The sequence below is a fragment of the Salvelinus fontinalis genome, chromosome 1 (genome assembly GCF_029448725.1).
Source record: "Salvelinus fontinalis isolate EN_2023a chromosome 1, ASM2944872v1, whole genome shotgun sequence".
Taxonomy (NCBI): domain Eukaryota; kingdom Metazoa; phylum Chordata; class Actinopteri; order Salmoniformes; family Salmonidae; genus Salvelinus; species Salvelinus fontinalis.
This window is the reverse complement of record NC_074665.1, coordinates 18678833-18706728: the sequence shown is the minus strand read 5'-3', so window position 1 is coordinate 18706728 and position 27896 is coordinate 18678833. Positions and strand designations below refer to the sequence as shown.

Sequence of the window (27896 nt, the reverse complement as noted above, 5' to 3'; positions counted from 1 at the left end):
TCACGTTTTTGGCAGTATGTTTTATTATCTCTTTCACAATGTTAATACCAGTTACAAGAGCAACAACAGATGAACGGTCGGTGAAGATATCTAATCAACTACCTGAAAGGAGACACATCCAAAGACATAAAAACATGTTTTCCTAAAGTAATACATTCTAATTCAAAACATTTTTGTTGCAATTTTTACACAAAAAATGGAACATAAGAAAAATGCACGCAACTTGAAGATACTGTTACACTTTATGATTAAAACCATTAAAATGCATGTAGCAGTACTCCAATAAGCCATGTGTTGTGTAACAGTATGTGTATTTCTCACCACCAGTATATCTTACAAGACTCTTTTCCATGTTAGGAGAAAGACCAAGGTCAAGGGTTGAAATGGGGACCTTTTTTATATTCTTATCTTATCCCAACATGGAGTTTAAAGCCATCAAACACACTCTGTCCACTTGTGACAACCAGTCCCATTGTGGGTTTGGATGTCACACAGTATGGGGTTGGTTGTCACAATATTTGTAAGTAGCTTATTCCTTTATTTGATCGAACAATATTTATATCAAAATTCAGCATTTTATGCCATGAGAATAACATGTGACATTTTCAGTGAATTTGTGCGTGCTTGCACATGCGTGTGTGGGTGTGTGACAGAAAATAATGTGTGTTTGAGAGAAAAGCAATGAAGGGAGCTCTTTATATCACAAGAACAAAATAGCTTGCAATTTATTGTATACCAGGGGTGGCAATGTTGAAAGTGACAACCAACCCAATATTCCATGTGACAACCATCCCCAACTACACCACCCCCCAATGCTAATTAAGATGTTAGTTACCACATGGCTTGACCTAGGAATTTAAATATCTCTCCCTTTCCTCTTTTCAACGAACATCATTGTTCATGGATACTCCGATAATTCAAACAATTACAAAGAAAATGTCACATTTTTTTAGCTTTCACCTATGAAAAACACAAATTCCTCTCACCACAATGTTTTGTCATGTTGATATAAATTGACCAGGTGGATGAGTTCTTTCAAATTCATACATTTTAACCTTCCAATTATTACACAGCGCCATTTCAATTGGGAGCAATTAGCACTGTGACAACCAACACCGGTCTCCCCTATATCATTTCAGTTTCATTCCTTTGCCTAGGGCATCTGTAAGGTCATCTGTGTCTGGAGAGTGCACCTCGACTCGAATTGGATCTTCAGCCTTCCTGCCTTTTTTGTCTTCAATTGCGAGGAATTCCAAAATCGCAGAGGCATCACCAGCTGTCTTCTTGTTAGCCTGAGACCACTCTGCTATCTGCATCAGTATCTTCCCAGCCTTATTCCTGTGCCAACTCTCAATCGGAATCTGGTAGGCCTTTTTGAACTGGGTCACAGCACCATCCACGTCTTTCTTCCTGTAGTACAGAAACTTTCCGAAGCCGGTGTAGCATTGCTGCTTGTCTGAGTCACTAAGGGACTCATCTTTCAGCAGGTTGGTGAAGATCTTCATCGCCTCCTCCAGCTGGTAGTTTTCTCCGTAAGCCTCAGCTAGGTTAAACCTGAATTGGACGTTGGATGGCTTCAGTTCCACAGCTCTGGAGAAGTAATGGATGCAGAGCTCTGTCTTCTCTTTTATCTGGCGTGCATTGACCCAGCTCCCTTTCCTCCTCTGCTCAGACATCTGGTTGAACTGGTGTTTGTGACACCGGCCGATTTGGTAATTCATGAAGGGGGAGTTTACAGACAGTTCGACAGCTTCCTCCAAAACCTCCAGAGTCTCATTGATGCCCGCGTGTCTGAAATACTCGGCCAAATAATGTGTGACGTGAGGCACGTCAGGAGACAGTCTGAGGGCCTCTTTGATGAGTTTCATGGATTCATGTCTACTTTGGTGTTGAAGCTGCAGGGCTAGCAGGACCATGACTTCAGTGTTATCGGGCTCTAAGGATAAGGCTTTCCTTAGCTGAGTAGCACCTTCAGTATGCGCCAACCTCTCTGTTCCATCCATGGTTAACCCCTCCAACCTGTACAGGACCATGGCATAGCCCACGTTGAAGGATGCATTGTCTGGTTCTCCCTTAAGAGCTTTCTGAAAGCTCTCCTTTGCCCCCTTGTAAAATAGCCCCCCAAGCCTTAGAAAACTCCAAGCCTTCTCACCATGTATTGAAGGTAAACTGCCTTGAATAGCAATCGTAAAACCCTTATTGATGTTTTCCAGCTTTCCAATGTAGGCATCCACATCATTCATGTTCCCTGAGTGATAGTGAACCCATGCAAAGTTAGCATAGGTTACCAGTAACTCTGTATCATCCTGTCTATTCTTCAATGCACTCTCAGCCTTGTGGAGATACTCAAGAGCACTAACATTGTTTTCCTCCAGGTGGCTCAGAAAGGCTAGTAAGTTGAAATATGTGGCATGGTTCGAAGTGCTGAACTTCATGATGCGATCCAGAAGTCTTTCAGGGAGGCTGTCCCGGTCCTTGATGTCAGCCTTTTCTATTCCCCATGTAAAGTGACACTCAAGTGCTTTCAGCTTCACTTCCATATCTGTTGTGACAGAAGCACTATGAGAAAAAAAAGAAAATGACCCATTAGTATTTGGTATTATAACATTTTTATTAGCCCATCATTGTTGTTGTTGTTATCAGCCAAAACCATCCTCATCAACAAAACCATCCTAATAATCATCACAACAGCATTGTTTCTTTTGTGTTTCTTTTAGGGTGGAATCAGCTTTAATATTGCAGATTGATTGTAGCTTCCATCAATGTAATCTTGCATATATATTTTGTAAATATATAAAACATATACAGTGCATTCGTTTTTTTTTTAAAAAGAACATTATTTACATAAGTATTCAGACCCTTTGCTATGAGACTGAGCAATCGGAGGAGAAGGACCTTGGTCAGAGAGGTGACCAAGAACTCGATGGTCACTCTGACAGAGCTCCAGAGTTCCTCTGTGAAGATGACAGAACCTTCCAGAAGTACAACCATCTTTGCAGTACTCCACCAATCAGACTTTTATGGTAGAGTGGCCAGACGGAGGCCACTCCTCAGTAAAACGCACATGACAGCCCGCTTTTAGTTTGCCAAAAGGAACCTAAAGGGCTCTCAGACAATGAGAAACAAGATTCTCCGGTCTGATGAAACCAAGATGGAACGTTTTAGTCTGAATGCCAAGCGTCACGTCTGGAGGAAACCTGGCATCATGCCTATGGTGAAAGATGGTGGTGGCAGCATTATGCTGTGTGGATGTTTTTCTGCTGCAGGGACTGGGAGACTGGTAAGGATGGAGGGAAAGATGAACAGAGAAAAGTACAGAGAGATCCTTGATGAATACCTTCTCCAGAGCGCTCAGGACCTCAGACTAAGGCGTAGGTTCACCTTCCAACAGAACAACAACCCTAAGCAAACAGCCAAGACAACAGAGGAGTGTCTTCGGGACAAGTCTCTGAATGTCCTTGAGTGGCCCAGCAAGAGGCCGGACTTGAACCTGATGCAACATCTCTGGAGAGACCATAAGTTTTATAAATCAGAAAACATTTCTAAAAACCTGTTTTTTCTTTGTCAATATGGGGTATTGTGTTCTGATTGATGAGGGAAAAAACATTTAATCCATTTTAGAATAAGGCTGTAACGTAAACAGTGGCGTAAAGTAAAAATACTTGAAAGTACCACTTAAGTAGTTTTTTGGGGTACCTGTACTTTACTTTACTATTGATATTTTTTTGACAACTTTTACTTTTACTTCACCACATTCCTTTAGAAAATGATGTACTTTTTACTACATACATTTCCCTGACTCCCAAAAGTACTAGTTACATTTTGAATGCTTATCAGGACAGGAAAAGGGTATAATTCACACATCAATTGAACATCCCTGGTCATCCCTACTGCCTCTGAACTGGCAGACTCACTGAACACATGCTTCGTATGTAAATTATGTCTGAGTTTTACTCAAGTAGTATTTTACTGGGTGACTTTCACTTTTACTTGAATAAGATATCTTTACTTATACTCAGGTCTGACAATTGGGTACTTTTTCCACCACTGAACGTAACAAAATGTGGAACAAGTCAAGGGGTCTGAATACTTTCCGAATACACTGTGATATAGAGTACCAGTCAACAGTTTGGGCACACCTACTCATTCAAGGGCTTTTCTTTATTTTTACTATTTTCTACATTGTAGAATATTAGTGAAGACATCAAAACTATGAAATAACACACTTGGAATCATGTAGTAGCCAGAAAAGTGTTTGACAATTTTGATTGTTCAAAGTAGCCACCCTTTGCCTTGATGACAGCTTTGCACACTCTTGGCATTCTCTCAACCAGCTTCACCTGGAATGCTTTTCCAACAGTCTTGAAGGAGTTCCCACATATGCTGAGCACATGTTGGTTGCTTTTCCTTCAGTTTGCAGTCCAACTCATCCCAAACCATCTCAATTGGGTTGAGATCGGAAGATTATGGAGGTCAGGTCATCTGATGCAGCACTCCATCACTCCCCTTCTTGGTCAAATAGTCCTTACACAGCCTGGAGGTGTGTTGGGTCATTGTCCGGTTGAAAAACAAATGATAGTCCCACTAAGAGCAAACCAAATGGGATGGCGTATCACTGCAGAATGCTGTGGTAGCCATGCTGGTTAAGTGTGCCTTGAATTCTAAGTAAATCACTGACTGTGTCACCAGCAAAGCACCCCCACACATCACACCTCCTCCTCCATGTTTCACAGTGGGAACCACACATGCAGAGATCATCCGTTCACCTACTCTGCGTCTCACAAAGACACGGCGGTTGGAACCAAAAATCAAACATTTGGACTCATCAGACCAAAGGACCAATTTCCACCGGTCTAATGTCCATTGCTCGAGTTTCTTTCCCAAGCAAGTCTCTTCTTCTTATTGGTGTCCTTTAGTAGTGGTTTCTTTGCAGCAATTTGACTATGAAGGCCTGATTCACACAGTCTACTCTGAACAGTTGATATTTAGATGTGTCTGTTACTTGAACTCTGTGAAGCATTTATTTGGGCTGTAATTTCTGAGGCTGGTAACTTTAGTGAACTTATCCTCTGCAGCAGAGGCACCACTGGGTCTTCCATTCCCATGGCGGTCCTCACGAGAGACAGTTTCATCATAGCGCTTGATGGTTTTTCGACTGCACTTGAAGAAACTTTCAAAGTTCTTGACATTTTCTGGATTGACTGACCTTCATGTCTTAAAGTAATGATGGACTGTTGTTTCTCTTTGCTTATTTTTGCTGTTCTTGCCATTATATGGACTTGGTATTTTACCAAATAGGGCTATCTTCTGTATACCACCCCTACCTTGTCACAACATAACTGATTGGCTCAAACGCATTAAGAAGTAAAGAAATTCCACAAATTAACTTTTAACAAGGCACACCTCTTAATTTAAATTAATTCCAGGTGACTACCTCATGATGCTGGTTGAGTGAATGCCGGAGTGTGCAAATTTGTCATCAAGGCAAAGGGTGGCTACTTTGAAGGGTCTCAAATATAATTTATATTTGTTTAACACTGTTTGGTTACTACATGATTCCATATTTGTTATTTCATAGTTTTGATGTAGAAAATAGTAAAAATAAGGAAAAACCCTGGAATGAGTAGGTGTGTCCAATCGTTTGACTGGTACTGTATATCTTTAAAAAATATATATATATTTTTTATTATTTTCCCCTAACCTTCCCTAATTGGAGTAAAATAATGGACAACAACACATAGGTTTCTACTTCCAGCTAATACGTACTATATACACTTTACGGACACAATATATTTTACAATAGTTCTTTTTTGTTTGTTTTTCCTTCAGCTACCCTCAAGCCCTCCGATCTATCTCTGAAGACCTTCCAGTTTGATTTTTATTTGCCATATATTTTTGAACTGTGCTGTTTCACAAAAGATCTGAACCTATGTACATTTTATGGACACAGTATATTTTACAATAGCTATCGAGGTGTTGCGTTTTCTTTTGAGGATTGGTTTACCATGCTTACTTTCAAACATGTTTGGGTGTTGATTGTATTGGTAATATTGGTTGGTACATTTCTCTAGCCTTATAATTCGTTTTGTGTTATCCAGATTGAAGGTTATTGCACACGAGTATGTGGAGTGAAGTGCTAATATTTAGTCAAATTTATAAATATTGAATATTCCGTTTTTATCTTGAGACGTTCTGCAGCAAAGTGTTCAGTCCGCCATAACTCCTCTCTCTCTTGCTCACTCATAACACAACAGCATTGCTCATTATTGTGTTATATTAAGTACATTAGAGAGAGAGATTATGTATGTGCATGTCATTCAAATATGTTATAATTTTAGTAAAATTCTTACCTAATTTTACAGTCAATGGCAGAGAAGACAGGCTACAGTATTGAGATAATAACCCTCAGAGACACTACCCACTTCCTGTTATATCAAAGCTTTTCATTTAGCAGAAAGGAAAACGAAACTCATACGTGTTTGCTAAAAATGTCCATTCTGCCAACAAGCTATGATTGAAGAAGAACAGTACCATTGTAACGGCTGTCGTCTTCCTCCTCGTCTGAGGAGGAGAAGTTTGAAGGATCGGAGGACCAATGCGCAGCGTGGTAAGTGTTCATAACGTTTATTATAAAACATAAACTGAACACTACGAAATACAAAACAATAAAGGTGAACATATACGAAACCGAAACAGTTCTGTCTGGTGCAGACACAAAAAGACTGAAGACAACCACCCACAAAACACAACCCAAAACAGGCTACCTAAATATGGTTCCCAATCAGAGACAACGCAAAACACCTGCCTCTGATTGAGAACCATATCAGGCCAAACACAGAAACCCAACACAGAAATAGAAAACATAGATTACCCACCCAACTCACGCCCTGACCACACTAAAACAAAGAAAATACAAAAGAACTATGGTCAGAACGTGACAGTATCCCCCCCCCAAGGTGCGGACTCCGGCAGCAAAACCTGAACCTATAGGGGAGGGTCTGGGTGGGCATCTGTCCGCGGTGGCGGCTCTGGCGCAGGACATAGACCCTACTCCACCATAGTCTTTGTCCGCTTTAGTAGCCTCCGGGGAACGGCGACCCTCGCAGCGGGTCCCGGACTGAAGACCATCGTAGAGAGCGCCACTGGACCGAGGGGCGCCTCTGGACTGAGGGGCAGCTCCGGAATGAGGGGCGCCTCTGGACTGAGGGGCGCCTCTGGACTGAGGGGCGCCTCTGGACTGAGGGGCAGCTCCGGACTGAGGGGCAGCTCCGGACTGAAGGGCATCTCAGGACTGAGGGGTAGCTCAGGACTGAGGGGTAGCTCAGGACTGAGTGGTAGCTCAGGACTGAGGGGCAGCTCCGGACTGACGGACAGCTCCGGACTGACGGACAGCTCAGGACTGAGGGGCAGCTCCGGACTGAGGGGCGCCTCTGGACTGAGGGGCAGCTCCGGACTGAGGGGCAGCTCCGGACTGAGGGGCAGCTCCGGACTGAAGGGCATCTCAGGACTGAGGGGAAGCTCAGGACTGAGTGGTAGCTCAGGACTGTGGGGCAGCTTCGGACTTACGGACAGCTCAGGACTGAGGGGCAGCTCAGGACTGAGGGGCAGCTCCGGACTGAGGGGCAGCTCCGGACTGAAAGGCAGCTCCGGACTGAAAGGCAGCTCCGGACTGAAATTCAGCTCCGCACTGAAGGGCAGCTCCGGACTGGCAGGCGGCTCTGGCAGCTCCTGACTGGCGCGCGGCTCTGGCGGAACTGGCAGACTCACTGAACACATGCTTCGTTTGTAAATTATGTCTGAGTTTTACTCAAGTAGTATTTTACTGGGTGACTTTCACTTTTACTTGAATAAGATATCTTTACTTATACTCAGGTCTGACAATTGGGTACTTTTTCCACCACTGAACGTAACAAAATGTGGAACAAGTCAAGGGGTCTGAATACTTTCCGAATACACTGTGATATACAGTATCAGTCAAAAGTTTGGGCACACCTACTCATTCAAGGGCTTTTCTTTATTTTTACTATTTTCTACATTGTAGAATATTAGTGAAGACATCAAAACTATGAAATAACACACTTGGAATCATGTAGTAGCCAGAAAAGTGTTTGACAATTTTGATTGTTCAAAGTAGCCACCCTTTGCCTTGATGACAGCTTTGCACACTTTTGGCATTCTCTCAACCAGCTTCACCTGGAATGCTTTTCCAACAGTCTTGAAGAAGTTCCAACATATGCTGAGCACATGTTGGTTGCTTTTCCTTCAGTTTGCAGTCCAACTCATCCCAAACCATCTCAATTGGGTTGAGATCGGGGGATTGTGGAGGCCAGGTCATCTGATGCAGCACTCCATCACTCTCCTTCTTGGTCAAATAGTCCTTACCCAGCCTGGAGGTGTGTTGGGTCATTGTCCGGTTGAAAAACAAATGATAGTCCCACTAAGAGCAAACCAAATGGGATGGCGTATCGCTGCAGAATGCTGTGGTAGCCATGCTGGTTAAGTGTGCCTTGAATTCTAAGTAAATCACTGACTGTGTCACCAGCAAAGCACCCCCACACATCACACCTCCTCCTCCATGTTTCACAGTGGGAACCACACATGCAGAGATCATCCGTTCACCTACTCTGCGTCTCACAAAGACACGGCGGTTGGAAACAAAAATCAAACATTTGGACTCATCAGACCAAAGGACCAATTTCCACCGGTCTAATGTCCATTGCTCGAGTTTCTTTCCCAAGCAAGTCTCTTCTTCTTATTGGTGTCCTTTAGTAGTGGTTTCTTTGCAGCAATTCGACTATGAAGGCCTGATTCACACAGTCTACTCTGAACAGTTGATATTTAGATGTGTCTGTTACTTGAACTCTGTGAAGCATTTATTTGGGCTGTAATTTCTGAGGCTGGTAACTCTAGTGAACTTATCCTCTGCAGCAGAGGCACCTCTGGGTCTTCCATTCCCATGGCGGTCCTCACGAGAGACAGTTTCATCATAGCGCTTGATGGTTTTTCGACTGCACTTGAAGAAATTTTAAAACATTTTCTGGATTGACTGACCTTCATGTCTTAAAGTAATGATGGACTGTCGTTTCTCTTTGCTTATTTTTGCTGTTCTTGCCATTATATGGACTTGGTATTTTACCAAATAGGGCTATCTTCTGTATACCACCCCTACCTTATCACAACACAACTGATTGGCAAAAACGCATTAAGAAGGAAAGAAATTCCACAAATTAACTTTTAACAAGGCACACCTCTTAAAATAAATTAATTCCAGGTGACTACCTCATGATGCTGGTTGAGTGAATGCTGGAATGTGCTAATTTGTCAACAAGGCAAAGGGTGGCTACTTTGAAGGGTCTCAAATATAATTTATATTTGTTTAACACTGTTTGGTTACTACATGATTCCATATGTGTTATTTCATAGTTTTGATGTAGAAAATAGTACAAATAAAGAAAACCCTGGAATGAGTAGGTGTGTCCAATCTTTTGACTGGTACGGTATATCTTAAAAAAAAATATATATTTTTTATTATTTTCCCCTAACCTTCCCTAATTGGAGTAAAATAATGGACAACAACACATAGGTTTCTACTTCCAGCTAATACGTACTATATACACTTTACGGACACAATATATTTTACAATAGTTATTATTTATTTGTTTTTTCCTTCAGCTACCCTCAACCCCTCCGATCTATCTCTGAAGACCATCCAGTTTGATTTTTATTTGCCATATATTTTTGAACTGTGCTGTTTCACAAAAGATCTGAACCTATATACATTTTATGGGCACAGTATATTTTACAATAGCTATCGAGGAGTTGCGTTTTCTTTTGGGGATTGGTTCACCATGCTTACTTTCCAACATGTTTGGGTGTTGATTGTATTGGTAATATTGGTCGATACATTTCTCTAGCCTTATAATTCGTTTTGTGTTATCCAGATTGAAGGTTATTGCACACGAGTATGTGGAGTGAAGTGCTAATATTTAGTCAAATATTGAATTTTCCATTTTTATCTTGAGACGTTCTGCAGCAAAGTGTTCAGTCCGCCATAACTCCTCTCTCTCTTGCTCACTCATAACACAACAGCGTTGCTTATTATTGTGTTATATTAAGTACATTAGAGAGAGAGATTATCTATGTGCATGTCATTCAAATATGTTATAATTTTAGTAAAATTCTTACCTCATTTTACAGTCAATGGCAGAGAAGACAGGCTACAGTATTGAGATAATAACCCTCAGAGACACTACCCACTTCCTGTTATATCAAAGCTTTTCATTTAGCAGAAAGGAAAACGAAACTCATACGTGTTTGCCATAAATTTCCATTCTGCCAACAAGCTATGATTGAAGAAGAACAGTACCATTGTAACGGCTGTCGTCTTCCTCCTCGTCTGAGGAGGAGAAGTTTGAAGGATCAGAGGACCAATGCGCAGCGTGGTAAGTGTCCATAACGTTTATTATAAAACATAAACTGAACACTACGAAATACAAAACAATAAAGGTGAACATATACGAAACCGAAACAGTTCTGTCTGGCTACAGACACAATAAGACTGAAGACAACCACCCACAAAACCCAACCCAAAACAGGCTACCTAAATATGGTTCCCAATCAGAGACAACGCAAAACACCGGCCTCTGATTGAGAACCATATCAGGCCAAACACAGAAACCCAACACAGAAATAGAAAACATAGATTACCCACCCAACTCACGCCCTGACCACACTAAAACAAAGAAAATACAAAAGAACTATGGTCAGAACGTGAGAACAATTGGGTACTTTTTCCACCACTGAACGTAACAAAATTTGGAACAAGTCAAGGGGTCTGAATACTTTCCGAATACACTGTGATATACAGTACCAGTCAAAAGTTTGGGCACACCTACTCATTCAAGGGCTTTTCTTTATTTTTACTATTTTCTACATTGTAGAATATTAGTGAAGACATCAAAACTATGAAATAACACACTTGGAATCATGTAGTAGCCAGAAAAGTGTTTGACAATTTTGATTGTTCAAAGTAGCCACCCTTTGCCTTGATGACAGCTTTGCACACTCTTGGCATTCTCTCAACCAGCTTCACCTGGAATGCTTTTCCAACAGTCTTGAAGGAGTTCCCACATATGCTGAGCACATGTTGGTTGCTTTTCCTTCAGTTTGCAGTCCAACTCATCCCAAACCATCTCAATTGGGTTGAGATCGGGGGATTGTGGAGGCCAGGTCATCTGATGCAGCACTCCATCACTCTCCTTCTTGGTCAAATAGTCCTTACGCAGCTTGGAGGTGTGTTGGGTCATTGTCCGGTTGAAAAACAAATGATAGTCCCACTAAGAGCAAACCAAATGGGATGGCGTATCACTGCAGAATGCTGTGGTAGCCATGCTGGTTAAGTGTGCCTTGAATTCTAAGTAAATCACTGACTGTGTCACCAGCAAAGCACCCCCACACATCACACCTCCTCCTCCATGTTTCACAGTGGGAACCACACATGCAGAGATCATCCGTTCACCTACTCTGCGTCTCACAAAGACACGGCGGTTGGAACCAAAAATCAAACATTTGGACTCATCAGACCAAAGGACCAATTTCCACCGGTCTAATGTCCATTGCTCGAGTTTCTTTCCCAAGCAAGTCTCTTCTTCTTATTGGTGTCCTTTAGTAGTGGTTTCTTTGCAGCAATTCGACTATGAAGGCCTGATTCACACAGTCTACACTGAACAGTTGATATTTAGATGTGTCTGTTACTTGAACTCTGTGAAGCATTTATTTGGGCTGTAATTTCTGAGGCTGGTAACTCTAGTGAACTTATCCTCTGCAGCAGAGGCACCTCTGGGTCTTCCATTCCCGTGGCGGTCCTCAAGAGAGACAGTTTCATCATAGCGCTTGATGGTTTTTCGACTGCACTTGAAGAAATTTTAAAACATTTTCTGGATTGACTGACCTTCATGTCTTAAAGTAATGATGGACTGTCGTTTCTCTTTGCTTATTTTTGCTGTTCTTGCCATTATATGGACTTGGTATTTTACCAAATAGGGCTATCTTCTGTATACCACCCCTACATTATCACAACACAACTGATTGGCAAAAACGCATTAAGAAGGAAAGAAATTCCACAAATTAACTTTTAACAAGGCACACCTCTTAAAATAAATTAATTCCAGGTGACTACCTCATGATGCTGGTTGAGTGAATGCTGGAATGTGCTAATTTGTCAACAAGGCAAAGGGTGGCTACTTTGAAGGGTCTCAAATATAATTTATATTTGTTTAACACTGTTTGGTTACTACATGATTCCATATGTGTTATTTCATAGTTTTGATGTAGAAAATAGTACAAATAAAGAAAACCCTGGAATGAGTAGGTGTGTCCAATCTTTTGACTGGTACGGTATATCTTAAAAAAATATATATATTTTTTATTATTTTCCCCTAACCTTCCCTAATTGGAGTAAAATAATGGACAACAACACATAGGTTTCTACTTCCAGCTAATACGTACTATATACACTTTACGGACACAATATATTTTACAATAGTTATTATTTATTTGTTTTTTCCTTCAGCTACCCTCAACCCCTCCGATCTATCTCTGAAGACCATCCAGTTTGATTTTTATTTGCCATATATTTTTGAACTGTGCTGTTTCACAAAAGATCTGAACCTATATACATTTTATGGGCACAGTATATTTTACAATAGCTATCGAGGAGTTGCGTTTTCTTTTGGGGATTGGTTCACCATGCTTACTTTCCAACATGTTTGGGTGTTGATTGTATTGGTAATATTGGTCGATACATTTCTCTAGCCTTATAATTCGTTTTGTGTTATCCAGATTGAAGGTTATTGCACACGAGTATGTGGAGTGAAGTGCTAATATTTAGTCAAATATTGAATTTTCCATTTTTATCTTGAGACGTTCTGCAGCAAAGTGTTCAGTCCGCCATAACTCCTCTCTCTCTTGCTCACTCATAACACAACAGCGTTGCTTATTATTGTGTTATATTAAGTACATTAGAGAGAGAGATTATCTATGTGCATGTCATTCAAATATGTTATAATTTTAGTAAAATTCTTACCTCATTTTACAGTCAATGGCAGAGAAGACAGGCTACAGTATTGAGATAATAACCCTCAGAGACACTACCCACTTCCTGTTATATCAAAGCTTTTCATTTAGCAGAAAGGAAAACGAAACTCATACGTGTTTGCCATAAATTTCCATTCTGCCAACAAGCTATGATTGAAGAAGAACAGTACCATTGTAACGGCTGTCGTCTTCCTCCTCGTCTGAGGAGGAGAAGTTTGAAGGATCAGAGGACCAATGCGCAGCGTGGTAAGTGTCCATAACGTTTATTATAAAACATAAACTGAACACTACGAAATACAAAACAATAAAGGTGAACATATACGAAACCGAAACAGTTCTGTCTGGCTACAGACACAATAAGACTGAAGACAACCACCCACAAAACCCAACCCAAAACAGGCTACCTAAATATGGTTCCCAATCAGAGACAACGCAAAACACCGGCCTCTGATTGAGAACCATATCAGGCCAAACACAGAAACCCAACACAGAAATAGAAAACATAGATTACCCACCCAACTCACGCCCTGACCACACTAAAACAAAGAAAATACAAAAGAACTATGGTCAGAACGTGAGAACAATTGGGTACTTTTTCCACCACTGAACGTAACAAAATTTGGAACAAGTCAAGGGGTCTGAATACTTTCCGAATACACTGTGATATACAGTACCAGTCAAAAGTTTGGGCACACCTACTCATTCAAGGGCTTTTCTTTATTTTTACTATTTTCTACATTGTAGAATATTAGTGAAGACATCAAAACTATGAAATAACACACTTGGAATCATGTAGTAGCCAGAAAAGTGTTTGACAATTTTGATTGTTCAAAGTAGCCACCCTTTGCCTTGATGACAGCTTTGCACACTCTTGGCATTCTCTCAACCAGCTTCACCTGGAATGCTTTTCCAACAGTCTTGAAGGAGTTCCCACATATGCTGAGCACATGTTGGTTGCTTTTCCTTCAGTTTGCAGTCCAACTCATCCCAAACCATCTCAATTGGGTTGAGATCGGGGGATTGTGGAGGCCAGGTCATCTGATGCAGCACTCCATCACTCTCCTTCTTGGTCAAATAGTCCTTACGCAGCTTGGAGGTGTGTTGGGTCATTGTCCGGTTGAAAAACAAATGATAGTCCCACTAAGAGCAAACCAAATGGGATGGCGTATCACTGCAGAATGCTGTGGTAGCCATGCTGGTTAAGTGTGCCTTGAATTCTAAGTAAATCACTGACTGTGTCACCAGCAAAGCACCCCCACACATCACACCTCCTCCTCCATGTTTCACAGTGGGAACCACACATGCAGAGATCATCCGTTCACCTACTCTGCGTCTCACAAAGACACGGCGGTTGGAACCAAAAATCAAACATTTGGACTCATCAGACCAAAGGACCAATTTCCACCGGTCTAATGTCCATTGCTCGAGTTTCTTTCCCAAGCAAGTCTCTTCTTCTTATTGGTGTCCTTTAGTAGTGGTTTCTTTGCAGCAATTCGACTATGAAGGCCTGATTCACACAGTCTACACTGAACAGTTGATATTTAGATGTGTCTGTTACTTGAACTCTGTGAAGCATTTATTTGGGCTGTAATTTCTGAGGCTGGTAACTCTAGTGAACTTATCCTCTGCAGCAGAGGCACCTCTGGGTCTTCCATTCCCGTGGCGGTCCTCAAGAGAGACAGTTTCATCATAGCGCTTGATGGTTTTTCGACTGCACTTGAAGAAATTTTAAAACATTTTCTGGATTGACTGACCTTCATGTCTTAAAGTAATGATGGACTGTCGTTTCTCTTTGCTTATTTTTGCTGTTCTTGCCATTATATGGACTTGGTATTTTACCAAATAGGGCTATCTTCTGTATACCACCCCTACATTATCACAACACAACTGATTGGCAAAAACGCATTAAGAAGGAAAGAAATTCCACAAATTAACTTTTAACAAGGCACACCTCTTAAAATAAATTAATTCCAGGTGACTACCTCATGATGCTGGTTGAGTGAATGCTGGAATGTGCTAATTTGTCAACAAGGCAAAGGGTGGCTACTTTGAAGGGTCTCAAATATAATTTATATTTGTTTAACACTGTTTGGTTACTACATGATTCCATATGTGTTATTTCATAGTTTTGATGTAGAAAATAGTACAAATAAAGAAAACCCTGGAATGAGTAGGTGTGTCCAATCTTTTGACTGGTACGGTATATCTTAAAAAAATATATATATTTTTTATTATTTTCCCCTAACCTTCCCTAATTGGAGTAAAATAATGGACAACAACACATAGGTTTCTACTTCCAGCTAATACGTACTATATACACTTTACGGACACAATATATTTTACAATAGTTATTATTTATTTGTTTTTTCCTTCAGCTACCCTCAACCCCTCCGATCTATCTCTGAAGACCATCCAGTTTGATTTTTATTTGCCATATATTTTTGAACTGTGCTGTTTCACAAAAGATCTGAACCTATATACATTTTATGGGCACAGTATATTTTACAATAGCTATCGAGGAGTTGCGTTTTCTTTTGGGGATTGGTTCACCATGCTTACTTTCCAACATGTTTGGGTGTTGATTGTATTGGTAATATTGGTCGATACATTTCTCTAGCCTTATAATTCGTTTTGTGTTATCCAGATTGAAGGTTATTGCACACGAGTATGTGGAGTGAAGTGCTAATATTTAGTCAAATATTGAATTTTCCATTTTTATCTTGAGACGTTCTGCAGCAAAGTGTTCAGTCCGCCATAACTCCTCTCTCTCTTGCTCACTCATAACACAACAGCGTTGCTTATTATTGTGTTATATTAAGTACATTAGAGAGAGAGATTATCTATGTGCATGTCATTCAAATATGTTATAATTTTAGTAAAATTCTTACCTCATTTTACAGTCAATGGCAGAGAAGACAGGCTACAGTATTGAGATAATAACCCTCAGAGACACTACCCACTTCCTGTTATATCAAAGCTTTTCATTTAGCAGAAAGGAAAACGAAACTCATACTCCTCGTCTGAGGAGGAGAAGTTTGAAGGATCAGAGGACCAATGCGCAGCGTGGTAAGTGTCCATAACGTTTATTATAAAACATAAACTGAACACTACGAAATACAAAACAATAAAGGTGAACATATACGAAACCGAAACAGTTCTGTCTGGCTACAGACACAATAAGACTGAAGACAACCACCCACAAAACCCAACCCAAAACAGGCTACCTAAATATGGTTCCCAATCAGAGACAACGCAAAACACCGGCCTCTGATTGAGAACCATATCAGGCCAAACACAGAAACCCAACACAGAAATAGAAAACATAGATTACCCACCCAACTCACGCCCTGACCACACTAAAACAAAGAAAATACAAAAGAACTATGGTCAGAACGTGAGAACAATTGGGTACTTTTTCCACCACTGAACGTAACAAAATTTGGAACAAGTCAAGGGGTCTGAATACTTTCCGAATACACTGTGATATACAGTACCAGTCAAAAGTTTGGGCACACCTACTCATTCAAGGGCTTTTCTTTATTTTTACTATTTTCTACATTGTAGAATATTAGTGAAGACATCAAAACTATGAAATAACACACTTGGAATCATGTAGTAGCCAGAAAAGTGTTTGACAATTTTGATTGTTCAAAGTAGCCACCCTTTGCCTTGATGACAGCTTTGCACACTCTTGGCATTCTCTCAACCAGCTTCACCTGGAATGCTTTTCCAACAGTCTTGAAGGAGTTCCCACATATGCTGAGCACATGTTGGTTGCTTTTCCTTCAGTTTGCAGTCCAACTCATCCCAAACCATCTCAATTGGGTTGAGATCGGGGGATTGTGGAGGCCAGGTCATCTGATGCAGCACTCCATCACTCTCCTTCTTGGTCAAATAGTCCTTACGCAGCTTGGAGGTGTGTTGGGTCATTGTCCGGTTGAAAAACAAATGATAGTCCCACTAAGAGCAAACCAAATGGGATGGCGTATCACTGCAGAATGCTGTGGTAGCCATGCTGGTTAAGTGTGCCTTGAATTCTAAGTAAATCACTGACTGTGTCACCAGCAAAGCACCCCCACACATCACACCTCCTCCTCCATGTTTCACAGTGGGAACCACACATGCAGAGATCATCCGTTCACCTACTCTGCGTCTCACAAAGACACGGCGGTTGGAACCAAAAATCAAACATTTGGACTCATCAGACCAAAGGACCAATTTCCACCGGTCTAATGTCCATTGCTCGAGTTTCTTTCCCAAGCAAGTCTCTTCTTCTTATTGGTGTCCTTTAGTAGTGGTTTCTTTGCAGCAATTCGACTATGAAGGCCTGATTCACACAGTCTACACTGAACAGTTGATATTTAGATGTGTCTGTTACTTGAACTCTGTGAAGCATTTATTTGGGCTGTAATTTCTGAGGCTGGTAACTCTAGTGAACTTATCCTCTGCAGCAGAGGCACCTCTGGGTCTTCCATTCCCGTGGCGGTCCTCAAGAGAGACAGTTTCATCATAGCGCTTGATGGTTTTTCGACTGCACTTGAAGAAATTTTAAAACATTTTCTGGATTGACTGACCTTCATGTCTTAAAGTAATGATGGACTGTCGTTTCTCTTTGCTTATTTTTGCTGTTCTTGCCATTATATGGACTTGGTATTTTACCAAATAGGGCTATCTTCTGTATACCACCCCTACATTATCACAACACAACTGATTGGCAAAAACGCATTAAGAAGGAAAGAAATTCCACAAATTAACTTTTAACAAGGCACACCTCTTAAAATAAATTAATTCCAGGTGACTACCTCATGATGCTGGTTGAGTGAATGCTGGAATGTGCTAATTTGTCAACAAGGCAAAGGGTGGCTACTTTGAAGGGTCTCAAATATAATTTATATTTGTTTAACACTGTTTGGTTACTACATGATTCCATATGTGTTATTTCATAGTTTTGATGTAGAAAATAGTACAAATAAAGAAAACCCTGGAATGAGTAGGTGTGTCCAATCTTTTGACTGGTACTGTATATCTTTAAAAAAAATATATATTTTTTATTATTTTCCCCTAACCTTCCCTAATTGGAGTAAAATAATGGACAACAACACATAGGTTTCTACTTCCAGCTAATACGTACTATATACACTTTACGGACACAATATATTTTACAATAGTTATTATTTATTTGTTTTTTCCTTCAGCTACCCTCAACCCCTCCGATCTATCTCTGAAGACCATCCAGTTTGATTTTTATTTGCCATATATTTTTGAACTGTGCTGTTTCACAAAAGATCTGAACCTATATACATTTTATGGGCACAGTATATTTTACAATAGCTATCGAGGAGTTGCGTTTTCTTTTGGGGATTGGTTCACCATGCTTACTTTCCAACATGTTTGGGTGTTGATTGTATTGGTAATATTGGTCGATACATTTCTCTAGCCTTATAATTCGTTTTGTGTTATCCAGATTGAAGGTTATTGCACACGAGTATGTGGAGTGAAGTGCTAATATTTAGTCAAATATTGAATTTTCCATTTTTATCTTGAGACGTTCTGCAGCAAAGTGTTCAGTCCGCCATAACTCCTCTCTCTCTTGCTCACTCATAACACAACAGCGTTGCTTATTATTGTGTTATATTAAGTACATTAGAGAGAGAGATTATTTATGTGCATGTCATTCAAATATGTTATAATTTTAGTAAAATTCTTACCTCATTTTACAGTCAATGGCAGAGAAGACAGGCTACAGTATTGAGATAATAACCCTCAGAGACACTACCCACTTCCTGTTATATCAAAGCTTTTCATTTAGCAGAAAGGAAAACGAAACTCATACGTGTTTGCCAAAAATGTCCATTCTGCCAACAAGCTATGATTGAAGAAGAACAGTACCATTGTAACGGCTGTCGTCTTCCTCCTCGTCTGAGGAGGAGAAGTTTGAAGGATCAGAGGACCAATGCGCAGCGTGGTAAGTGTCCATAACATTTATTATAAAACATAAACTGAACACTACGAAATACAAAACAATAAAGGTGAACATATACGAAACCGAAACAGTTCTGTCTGGTTACAGACACAAAAAGACTGAAGACAACCACCCACAAAACCCAACCCAAATCAGGCTACCTAAATATGGTTCCCAATCAGAGACAACGCAAAACACCGGCCTCTGATTGAGAACCATATCAGGCCAAACACAGAAACCCAACACAGAAATAGAAAACATAGATTACCCACCCAACTCACGCCCTGACCACACTAAAACAAAGAAAATACAAAAGAACTATGGTCAGAACGTGAGAACAATTGGGTACTTTTTCCACCACTGAACGTAACAAAATTTGGAACAAGTCAAGGGGTCTGAATACTTTCCGAATACACTGTGATATACAGTACCAGTCAAAAGTTTGGGCACACCTACTCATTCAAGGGCTTTTCTTTATTTTTACTATTTTCTACATTGTAGAATATTAATGAAGACATCAAAACTATGAAATAACACACTTGGAATCATGTAGTAGCCAGAAAAGTGTTTGACAATTTTGATTGTTCAAAGTAGCCACCCTTTGCCTTGATGACAGCTTTGCACACTCTTGGCATTCTCTCAACCAGCTTCACCTGGAATGCTTTTCCAACAGTCTTGAAGGAGTTCCCACATATGCTGAGCACATGTTGGTTGCTTTTCCTTCAGTTTGCAGTCCAACTCATCCCAAACCATCTCAATTGGGTTGAGATCGGGGGATTGTGGAGGCCAGGTCATCTGATGCAGCACTCCATCACTCTCCTTCTTGGTCAAATAGTCCTTACGCAGCTTGGAGGTGTGTTGGGTCATTGTCCGGTTGAAAAACAAATGATAGTCCCACTAAGAGCAAACCAAATGGGATGGCGTATCACTGCAGAATGCTGTGGTAGCCATGCTGGTTAAGTGTGCCTTGAATTCTAAGTAAATCACTGACTGTGTCACCAGCAAAGCACCCCCACACATCACACCTCCTCCTCCATGTTTCACAGTGGGAACCACACATGCAGAGATCATCCGTTCACCTACTCTGCGTCTCACAAAGACACGGCGGTTGGAACCAAAAATCAAACATTTGGACTCATCAGACCAAAGGACCAATTTCCACCGGTCTAATGTCCATTGCTCGAGTTTCTTTCCCAAGCAAGTCTCTTCTTCTTATTGGTGTCCTTTAGTAGTGGTTTCTTTGCAGCAATTCGACTATGAAGGCCTGATTCACACAGTCTACTCTGAACAGTTGATATTTAGATGTCTGTTACTTGAACTCTGTGAAGCATTTATTTGGGCTGTAATTTCTGAGGCTGGTAACTTTAGTGAACTTAATCTCTGCAGCAGAGGCACCACTGGGTCTTCCATTCCCATGGCGGTCCTCACGAGAGACAGTTTCATCATAGCGCTTGATGGTTTTTCGACTGCACTTGAAGAAACTTTCAAAGTTCTTGACATTTTCTGGATTGACTGACCTTCATGTCTTAAAGTAATGATGGACTGTTGTTTCTCTTTGCTTATTTTTGCTGTTCTTGCCATTATATGGACTTGGTATTTTACCAAATAGGGCTATCTTCTGTATACCACCCCTACCTTGTCACAACATAACTGATTTGCTCAAACGCATTAAGAAGTAAAGAAATTCCACAAATTAACTTTTAACAAGGCACACCTCTTAATTTAAATTAATTCCAGGTGACTACCTCATAATGCTGGTTGAGTGAATGCCGGAGTGTGCAAATTTGTCATCAAGGCAAAGGGTGGCTACTTTGAAGGGTCTCAAATATAATTTATATTTGTTTAACACTGTTTGGTTACTACATGATTCCATATTTGTTATTTCATAGTTTTGATGTAGAAAATAGTAAAAATAAGGAAAAACCCTGGAATGAGTAGGTGTGTCCAATCGTTTGACTGGTACTGTATATCTTTAAAAAAATATATATTTTTTTTATTCTTTTCCCCTAACCTTCCCTAATTGGAGTAAAATAATGGACAACAACACATAGCTTTCTACTTCCAGCTAATACGTACTATAAACACTTTACGGACACAACATATTTTACAATAGTTATTTTTTGTTTGTTTTTCCTTCAGCTACCCTCAAGACCTCCGATCTATCTTTGAAGACCTTCCAGTTTGATTTTTATTTGCCATATATTTTTGAACTGTGCTGTTTCACAAAAGATCTGAACCTATGTACATTTTATGTGTAACAGATGTATAGTGTACTCTCCATGCGTTGTGTTTTATAATAATAAATAACTTCGGCCAGTGGTCCCAGTTGAGCATCATTTATTTCTGCTGTTGTTAAATGGGAAACAGCACGTTAGTTGTGCAGGGCTTAACAGTGTTGATGGCTGTCGATGACAAAATCCCTTGCATCACATTTTCATACTGGGCGAACAAAATACAAAAATACAATACAAAATATAACATGTATAAATACCTGTTGTTAAATGGGAAACAGCACGCTAGTTGTGCAGGGCTTAACAGTGTTGATGGCTGTCGATGACAAAATCTGTAGCATGAAGACAACTGTGTTAGCCGTGGCTTATGTGACCATGACATCGGTGTATGCTAGCTAACACAATTATTTACAGCAATCATATGCCAAAGCACATCCCAGAAAGCCCCTCAATCCCTAACAGGTACCATATACCCACACATGTATAAAATCAGTAACGTACAGCAAACTTGTACACATTGTAAAATAGAAAATAGAAAACAGTATTCAGAACGTGACCTACCCCTTGCATCACATTTTCATACTGGGAAGACCTGACGTTCGCGATCTCCCCCTATCTGCAAGTGGGGCCAATCACAACACCCCTTATTGTCATCAGAATTGAACTAACCAATAAGAATGCTTGAACATCAAATACACATTTCTTTAGAGGCAAGTGGAAACATAACCAACCCTGTTACATTCTCCCCTGCTGAATTACACTTGCATACTACAAAGAAACTAAATGAGGTATGCAATACCTTGCAATACATATGTCACCAAATATTCCAGTGCAAAGACTATTCTCTAAAGAGAATTAGGGGAATTCAAAGACCCCGTAGGAAAACATGCCTGTTACATGTTCAGTACACTCAGTGACAATAAGAACCTCAGACAGAAAAACCTTGGCCTACATGACCCCTGACCCATTACCTCTATAGGGTCTCTTGAACGTTAAAAGTAAAAAAAAAAAATTGTGGCTACAGACTTGGATTCTAATCATACACCCACACAGGTACTCTAATGAATTCTGTATGAAAAACCCCCTGTGTCTGCATAGTCTCAATGAGTCTCACTGGGCGTTTCCTAACTCGACCAGCCCCTGACCTGACAGTCCTAACAGAGTTATCGTTACGTTTAACCTGTTCAACTACAACCACCATTGGTGGGTCACTGTCCACAGTCGATGGGTAGTCAAGGTCAAGGGTTCTGTGACTGTTTCTGGAACTTGTGCCACCAGTGGCATCTTCAGAATGTCTTTCTTCCTCAGAGGGTTCGGACATTTCTTCACCAAAGGTTAGCTCTGACATGCTTGTGCCACCAGTGGCACCCTCAGAATGTGGTGAGTTCTGATGGTCCCTCGCCAGTGGCCCATCTTCCAGCACATCTGGGGTCTCTTTTTCAGAGGGCTCCGACTGTGTTTCCTCCGAGGTCTGTTCTGATACCCACACACTAGTCCTCTCACCAACGTCCATTTCTGGTATATCATTCATGGATGAGTCCTCCATCTCCTCACTCGGATCCTCACGGTCTCCCGTATTAGATGTCTCTAAGGCAGTGTCAGGGAGAGGCAAGAAGTTTACAGGCATTATCAGATTACGGTGTACCGTTTTCTCCTGGCCAGTCGACATGTTCTGTATCTTGAAGATTTGGATGTCACTATTCTTCTCCGTAACAATATATAGGTTGTTCTCCCAGCGATCCGCCAGCTTCCTCTTTCCACGTTCACCCTTATTCGCCAGCAGCACCCGATCACCGACCTCCACTGGAGAACCTCTGATCTTCCTGTTGTAGAGGCCCGCATGCCTCTTCAGCTGTTTGGTTGCCGACAACTGTACAGTCTCCATGGCCTCCCTCAGGTCTCTCGTCAGGGACTTGACGTACTCATCATAGTCTACAACATTTGAGTCTTGTAGCACCGTACCAAACATCATGTCGACAGGCAGACGTAGGGTTCTCCCAAACATCAACTGGACATCAACCTCCACATTGTAGTAGCCTGAGGTCAAATCCATTGTAGAGAAGAAGGCATTGCCACCCAGGGCCGCCAGAGCATCAGCTTGGTGAGGTAGAGGGTGAGCATCCTTTACGGTGCGAGCATTGAGCAATCGGAAGTCTGTACACAGTCTCAGATCGCCAGACTTCTTCCAGACCAGCACGAGCGGGGAGGCATACTCACTGCTGGATTTCCTGATTATCTCTCGCTCTTCCATTTCATCCAAGGCCTGCCTGAGCTTGTCATAATGGTTAGGGGAGAGCCTACGGTAAGGTAGCCTGAAAGGCTTAGTGTCACTGAGTCTGATGCGATGGACATATCCAGTAGCCTTCCCGCAGTCTAGTTTGTTCCGGGAGAAGATACACTCGTAGCGGGCTATTAGCTGAACTAGCCGGGCCTTACACTGTTGCGACAACTGAGTGGACTCAATGTCAATGTCACTTAGCCCTAACTCATGCAACACCTCACTTGTCACTCTGTGCGGTTTTACAGCACTGTCAACGGTCAAGCTATCTCCACTACCATTGTCAAAGTCTTGATTGTCATCCATTTTGTGTACCTGCTGCACTAGGGGGACCGGTTCGACAGTGGGCCCATCTATGTAGTCAGTGTCAAAGTCCTCTAATGCCATGCAAGGAAAAACATCCGCTATCTTGGCATTGCGTCTCACTGTTACTGGCTTTGGTGAGGGATTGATAACTTTGACAGGGACCCAGCCATCGCTCCACAATGTCGCTACAGTTCTCCCCACTAGAATGTTTTTTGGTCTTGAGCGTGCCCTCGTAGGCTCAATAACGACAGCACTGCCCGCAGATACATTTTGAGGCGTACACAACCGGCCCCAGACTAAATGTTCCTGCATGGGCTCCAATGTGACCGCCCGCTTCAGCCTTACCGTGCCCACTCTTTCCGGCACTTCGGTCCCTTTCCATCTCTCTACATTAGCCAGCAGACGGAACAGTTTGTCATCTCCATTGTGTTCAGATGATGACATCTTCTCCCAGAAGTCACCGGTCGTCTTCAGCTCCCTGATGAGGTGTTTTATCACGTTGCTGCCTAGGATGAGCTCATCACGTTGGCCATCCACTACTAGAACAGGGACAGAGACACTGCTGCCATACACAGACAGATTCAATTCACACACACCTACAGGCTTGGTCTTCAACCCCCCGCAGCCAACCAACACCACTTCAGTCGGACTGAGGGAGCCACTCTTGAGCACACCTGCTTTCTCAAGGCGTGGCACCACTGTAGAGCTCAATGTGCATGCCATAGAACCGCTGTCAATCATAGCGCTCACCTCTATAACATCCCCCAGTAACACACTAGTATAGAAGAGTTCATCGTTGTGGAGCACTCTCCGTGTATTTTGCATAATGACTTTTTCGTTCGACTTGACTTCATCACAAACACTTGAATATATTGACTCTAAATCTACAACACTATCGAAATGGGGCACCTCACAAGGCCCCCACTCATAACACAACAGCGTTGCTTATTATTGTGTTATATTAAGTACATTAGAGAGAGAGATTATTTATGTGCATGTCATTCAAATATGTTATAATTTTAGTAAAATTCTTACCTCATTTTACAGTCAATGGCAGAGAAGACAGGCTACAGTATTGAGATAATAACCCTCAGACACACTACCCACTTCCTGTTATATCAAAGCTTTTCATTTAGCAGAAAGGAAAACGAAACTCATACGTGTTTGCCAAAAATGTCCATTCTGCCAACAAGCTATGATTGAAGAAGAACAGTACCATTGTAACGGCTGTCGTCTTCCTCCTCGTCTGAGGAGGAGAAGTTTGAAGGATCAGAGGACCAATGCGCAGCGTGGTAAGTGTCCATAACGTTTATTATAAAACATAAACTGAACACTACGAAATACAAAACAATAAAGGTGAACATATACGAAACCAAAACAGTTCTGTCTGGTTACAGACACAAAAAGACTGAAGACAACCACCCACAAAACCCAACCCAAATCAGGCTACCTAAATATGGTTCCCAATCAGAGACAACGCAAAACACCGGCCTCTGATTGAGAACCATATCAGGCCAAACACAGAAACCCAACACAGAAATAGAAAACATAGATTACCCACCCAACTCACGCCCTGACCACACTAAAACAAAGAAAATACAAAAGAACTATGGTCAGAACGTGAGAACAATTGGGTACTTTTTCCACCACTGAACGTAACAAAATTTGGAACAAGTCAAGGGGTCTGAATACTTTCCGAATACACTGTGATATACAGTACCAGTCAAAAGTTTGGGCACACCTACTCATTCAAGGGCTTTTCTTTATTTTTACTATTTTCTACATTGTAGAATATTAGTGAAGACATCAAAACTATGAAATAACACACTTGGAATCATGTAGTAGCCAGAAAAGTGTTTGACAATTTTGATTGTTCAAAGTAGCCACCCTTTGCCTTGATGACAGCTTTGCACACTCTTGGCATTCTCTCAACCAGCTTCACCTGAAATGCTTTTCCAACAGTCTTGAAGGAGTTCCCACATATGCTGAGCACATGTTGGTTGCTTTTCCTTCAGTTTGCAGTCCAACTCATCCCAAACCATGTCAATTGGGTTGAGATCGGGGGATTGTGGAGGCCAGGTCATCTGATGCAGCACTCCATCACTCTCCTTCTTGGTCAAATAGTCCTTACGCAGCTTGGAGGTGTGTTGGGTCATTGTCCGGTTGAAAAACAGATGATAGTCCCACTAAGAGCAAACCAAATGGGATGGCGTATCACTGCAGAATGCTGTGGTAGCCATGCTGGTTAAGTGTGCCTTGAATTCTAAGTAAATCACTGACTGTGTCACCAGCAAAGCACCGCCACACATCACACCTCCTCCTCCATGTTTCACAGTGGGAACCACACATGCAGAGATCATCCGTTCACCTACTCTGCGTCTCACAAAGACACGGCGGTTGGAACCAAAAATCAAACATTTGGACTCATCAGACCAAAGGACCAATTTCCACCGGTCTAATGTCCATTGCTCGAGTTTCTTTCCCAAGCAAGTCTCTTCTTCTTATTGGTGTCCTTTAGTAGTGGTTTCTTTGCAGCAATTCGACTATGAAGGCCTGATTCACACAGTCTACTCTGAACAGTTGATATTTAGATGTGTCTGTTACTTGAACTCTGTGAAGCATTTATTTAGGCCGTAATTTCTGAGGCTGGTAACTTTAGTGAACTTATCCTCTGCAGCAGAGCCACCACTGGGTCTTCCATTCCCATGGCGGTCCTCACGAGAGACAGTTTCATCATAGCGCTTGATGGTTTTTCGACTGCACTTGAAGAAACTTTCAAAGTTCTTGACATTTTCTGGATTGACTGACCTTCATGTCTTAAAGTAATGATGGACTGTTGTTTCTCTTTGCTTATTTTTGCTGTTCTTGCCATTATATGGACTTGGTATTTTACCAAATAGGGCTATCTTCTGTATACCACCCCTACCTTGTCACAACATAACTGATTGGCTCAAACGCATTAAGAAGTAAAGAAATTCCACAAATTAACTTTTAACAAGGCACACCTCTTAATTTAAATTAATTCCAGGTGGCTACCTCATGATGCTGGTTGAGTGAATGCCGGAGTGTGCAAATTTGTCATCAAGGCAAAGGGTGGCTACTTTGAAGGGTCTCAAATATAATTTATATTTGTTTAACACTGTTTGGTTACTACATGATTCCATATTTGTTATTTCATAGTTTTGATGTAGAAAATAGTAAAAATAAGGAAAAACCCTGGAATGAGTAGGTGTGTCCAATCGTTTGACTGGTACTGTATATCTTAAAAAAAAATATATATTTTTTATTATTTTCCCCTAACCTTCCCTAATTGGAGTAAAATAATGGACAACAACACATAGGTTTCTACTTCCAGCTAATACGTACTATAAACACTTTACGGACACAATATATTTTACAATAGTTATTTTTTGTTTGTTTTTCCTTCAGCTACCCTCAAGCCCTCCGATCTATCTCTGAAGACCTTCCAGTTTGATTTTTATTTGCCATATATTTTTGAACTGTGCTGTTTCACAAAAGATCTGAACCTATGTACATTTTATGGACACAGTATATTTTACAATAGCTATCGAGGAGTTGCGTTTTCTTTTGGGGATTGGTTCACCATGCTTACTTTCAAACATGTTGGGGTGTTGATTGTATTGGTAATTTTGGTTGGTACATTTCTCTAGCCTTATAATTCGTTTTGTGTTATCCAGATTGAAGGTTATTGCACACGAGTATGTGGAGTGAAGTGCTAATATTTAGTCAAATTTATAAATATTGAATATCCCGTTTTTATCTTGAGACGTTCTGCAGCAAAGTGTTCAGTCCGCCATAACTCCTCTCTCTCTTGCTCACTCATAACACAACAGCATTGCTTATTATTGTGTTATATTAAGTACATTAGAGAGAGAGATTATGTATGTGCATGTCATTCAAATATGTTATAATTTTAGTAAAATTCTTACCTCATTTTAGAGTCAATGGCAGAGAAGACAGGCTACAGTATTGAGATAATAACCCTCAGAGACACTAGCCACTT

The 27896-nt window shown here is 41.1% G+C and overlaps 1 protein-coding gene across 2 annotated transcripts; it reads right to left on the bottom strand.

Moving 5' to 3' along the window:
* Window positions 1-27870, bottom strand: LOC129829456 (interferon-induced protein with tetratricopeptide repeats 5-like). Of its 2 annotated transcripts, none has more exons than XM_055891276.1 (2): window positions 27823-27870; window positions 1-2559 (listed from the first exon to the last, which is right to left on the bottom strand). In XM_055891276.1, exons 1-2 carry the CDS (start codon window positions 27825-27827, stop codon window positions 1131-1133), a joined length of 1434 nt encoding a protein of 477 aa, XP_055747251.1. In that variant the 5' UTR covers window positions 27828-27870; the 3' UTR covers window positions 1-1130. The 2 variants fall into 2 exon arrangements, with proteins under 2 accessions (XP_055747251.1, XP_055747167.1); XM_055891192.1 differs by lacking the exon at window positions 27823-27870 and adding an exon at window positions 10186-10351.
* Between the last annotated feature and the right edge of the window lie 26 nt (window positions 27871-27896).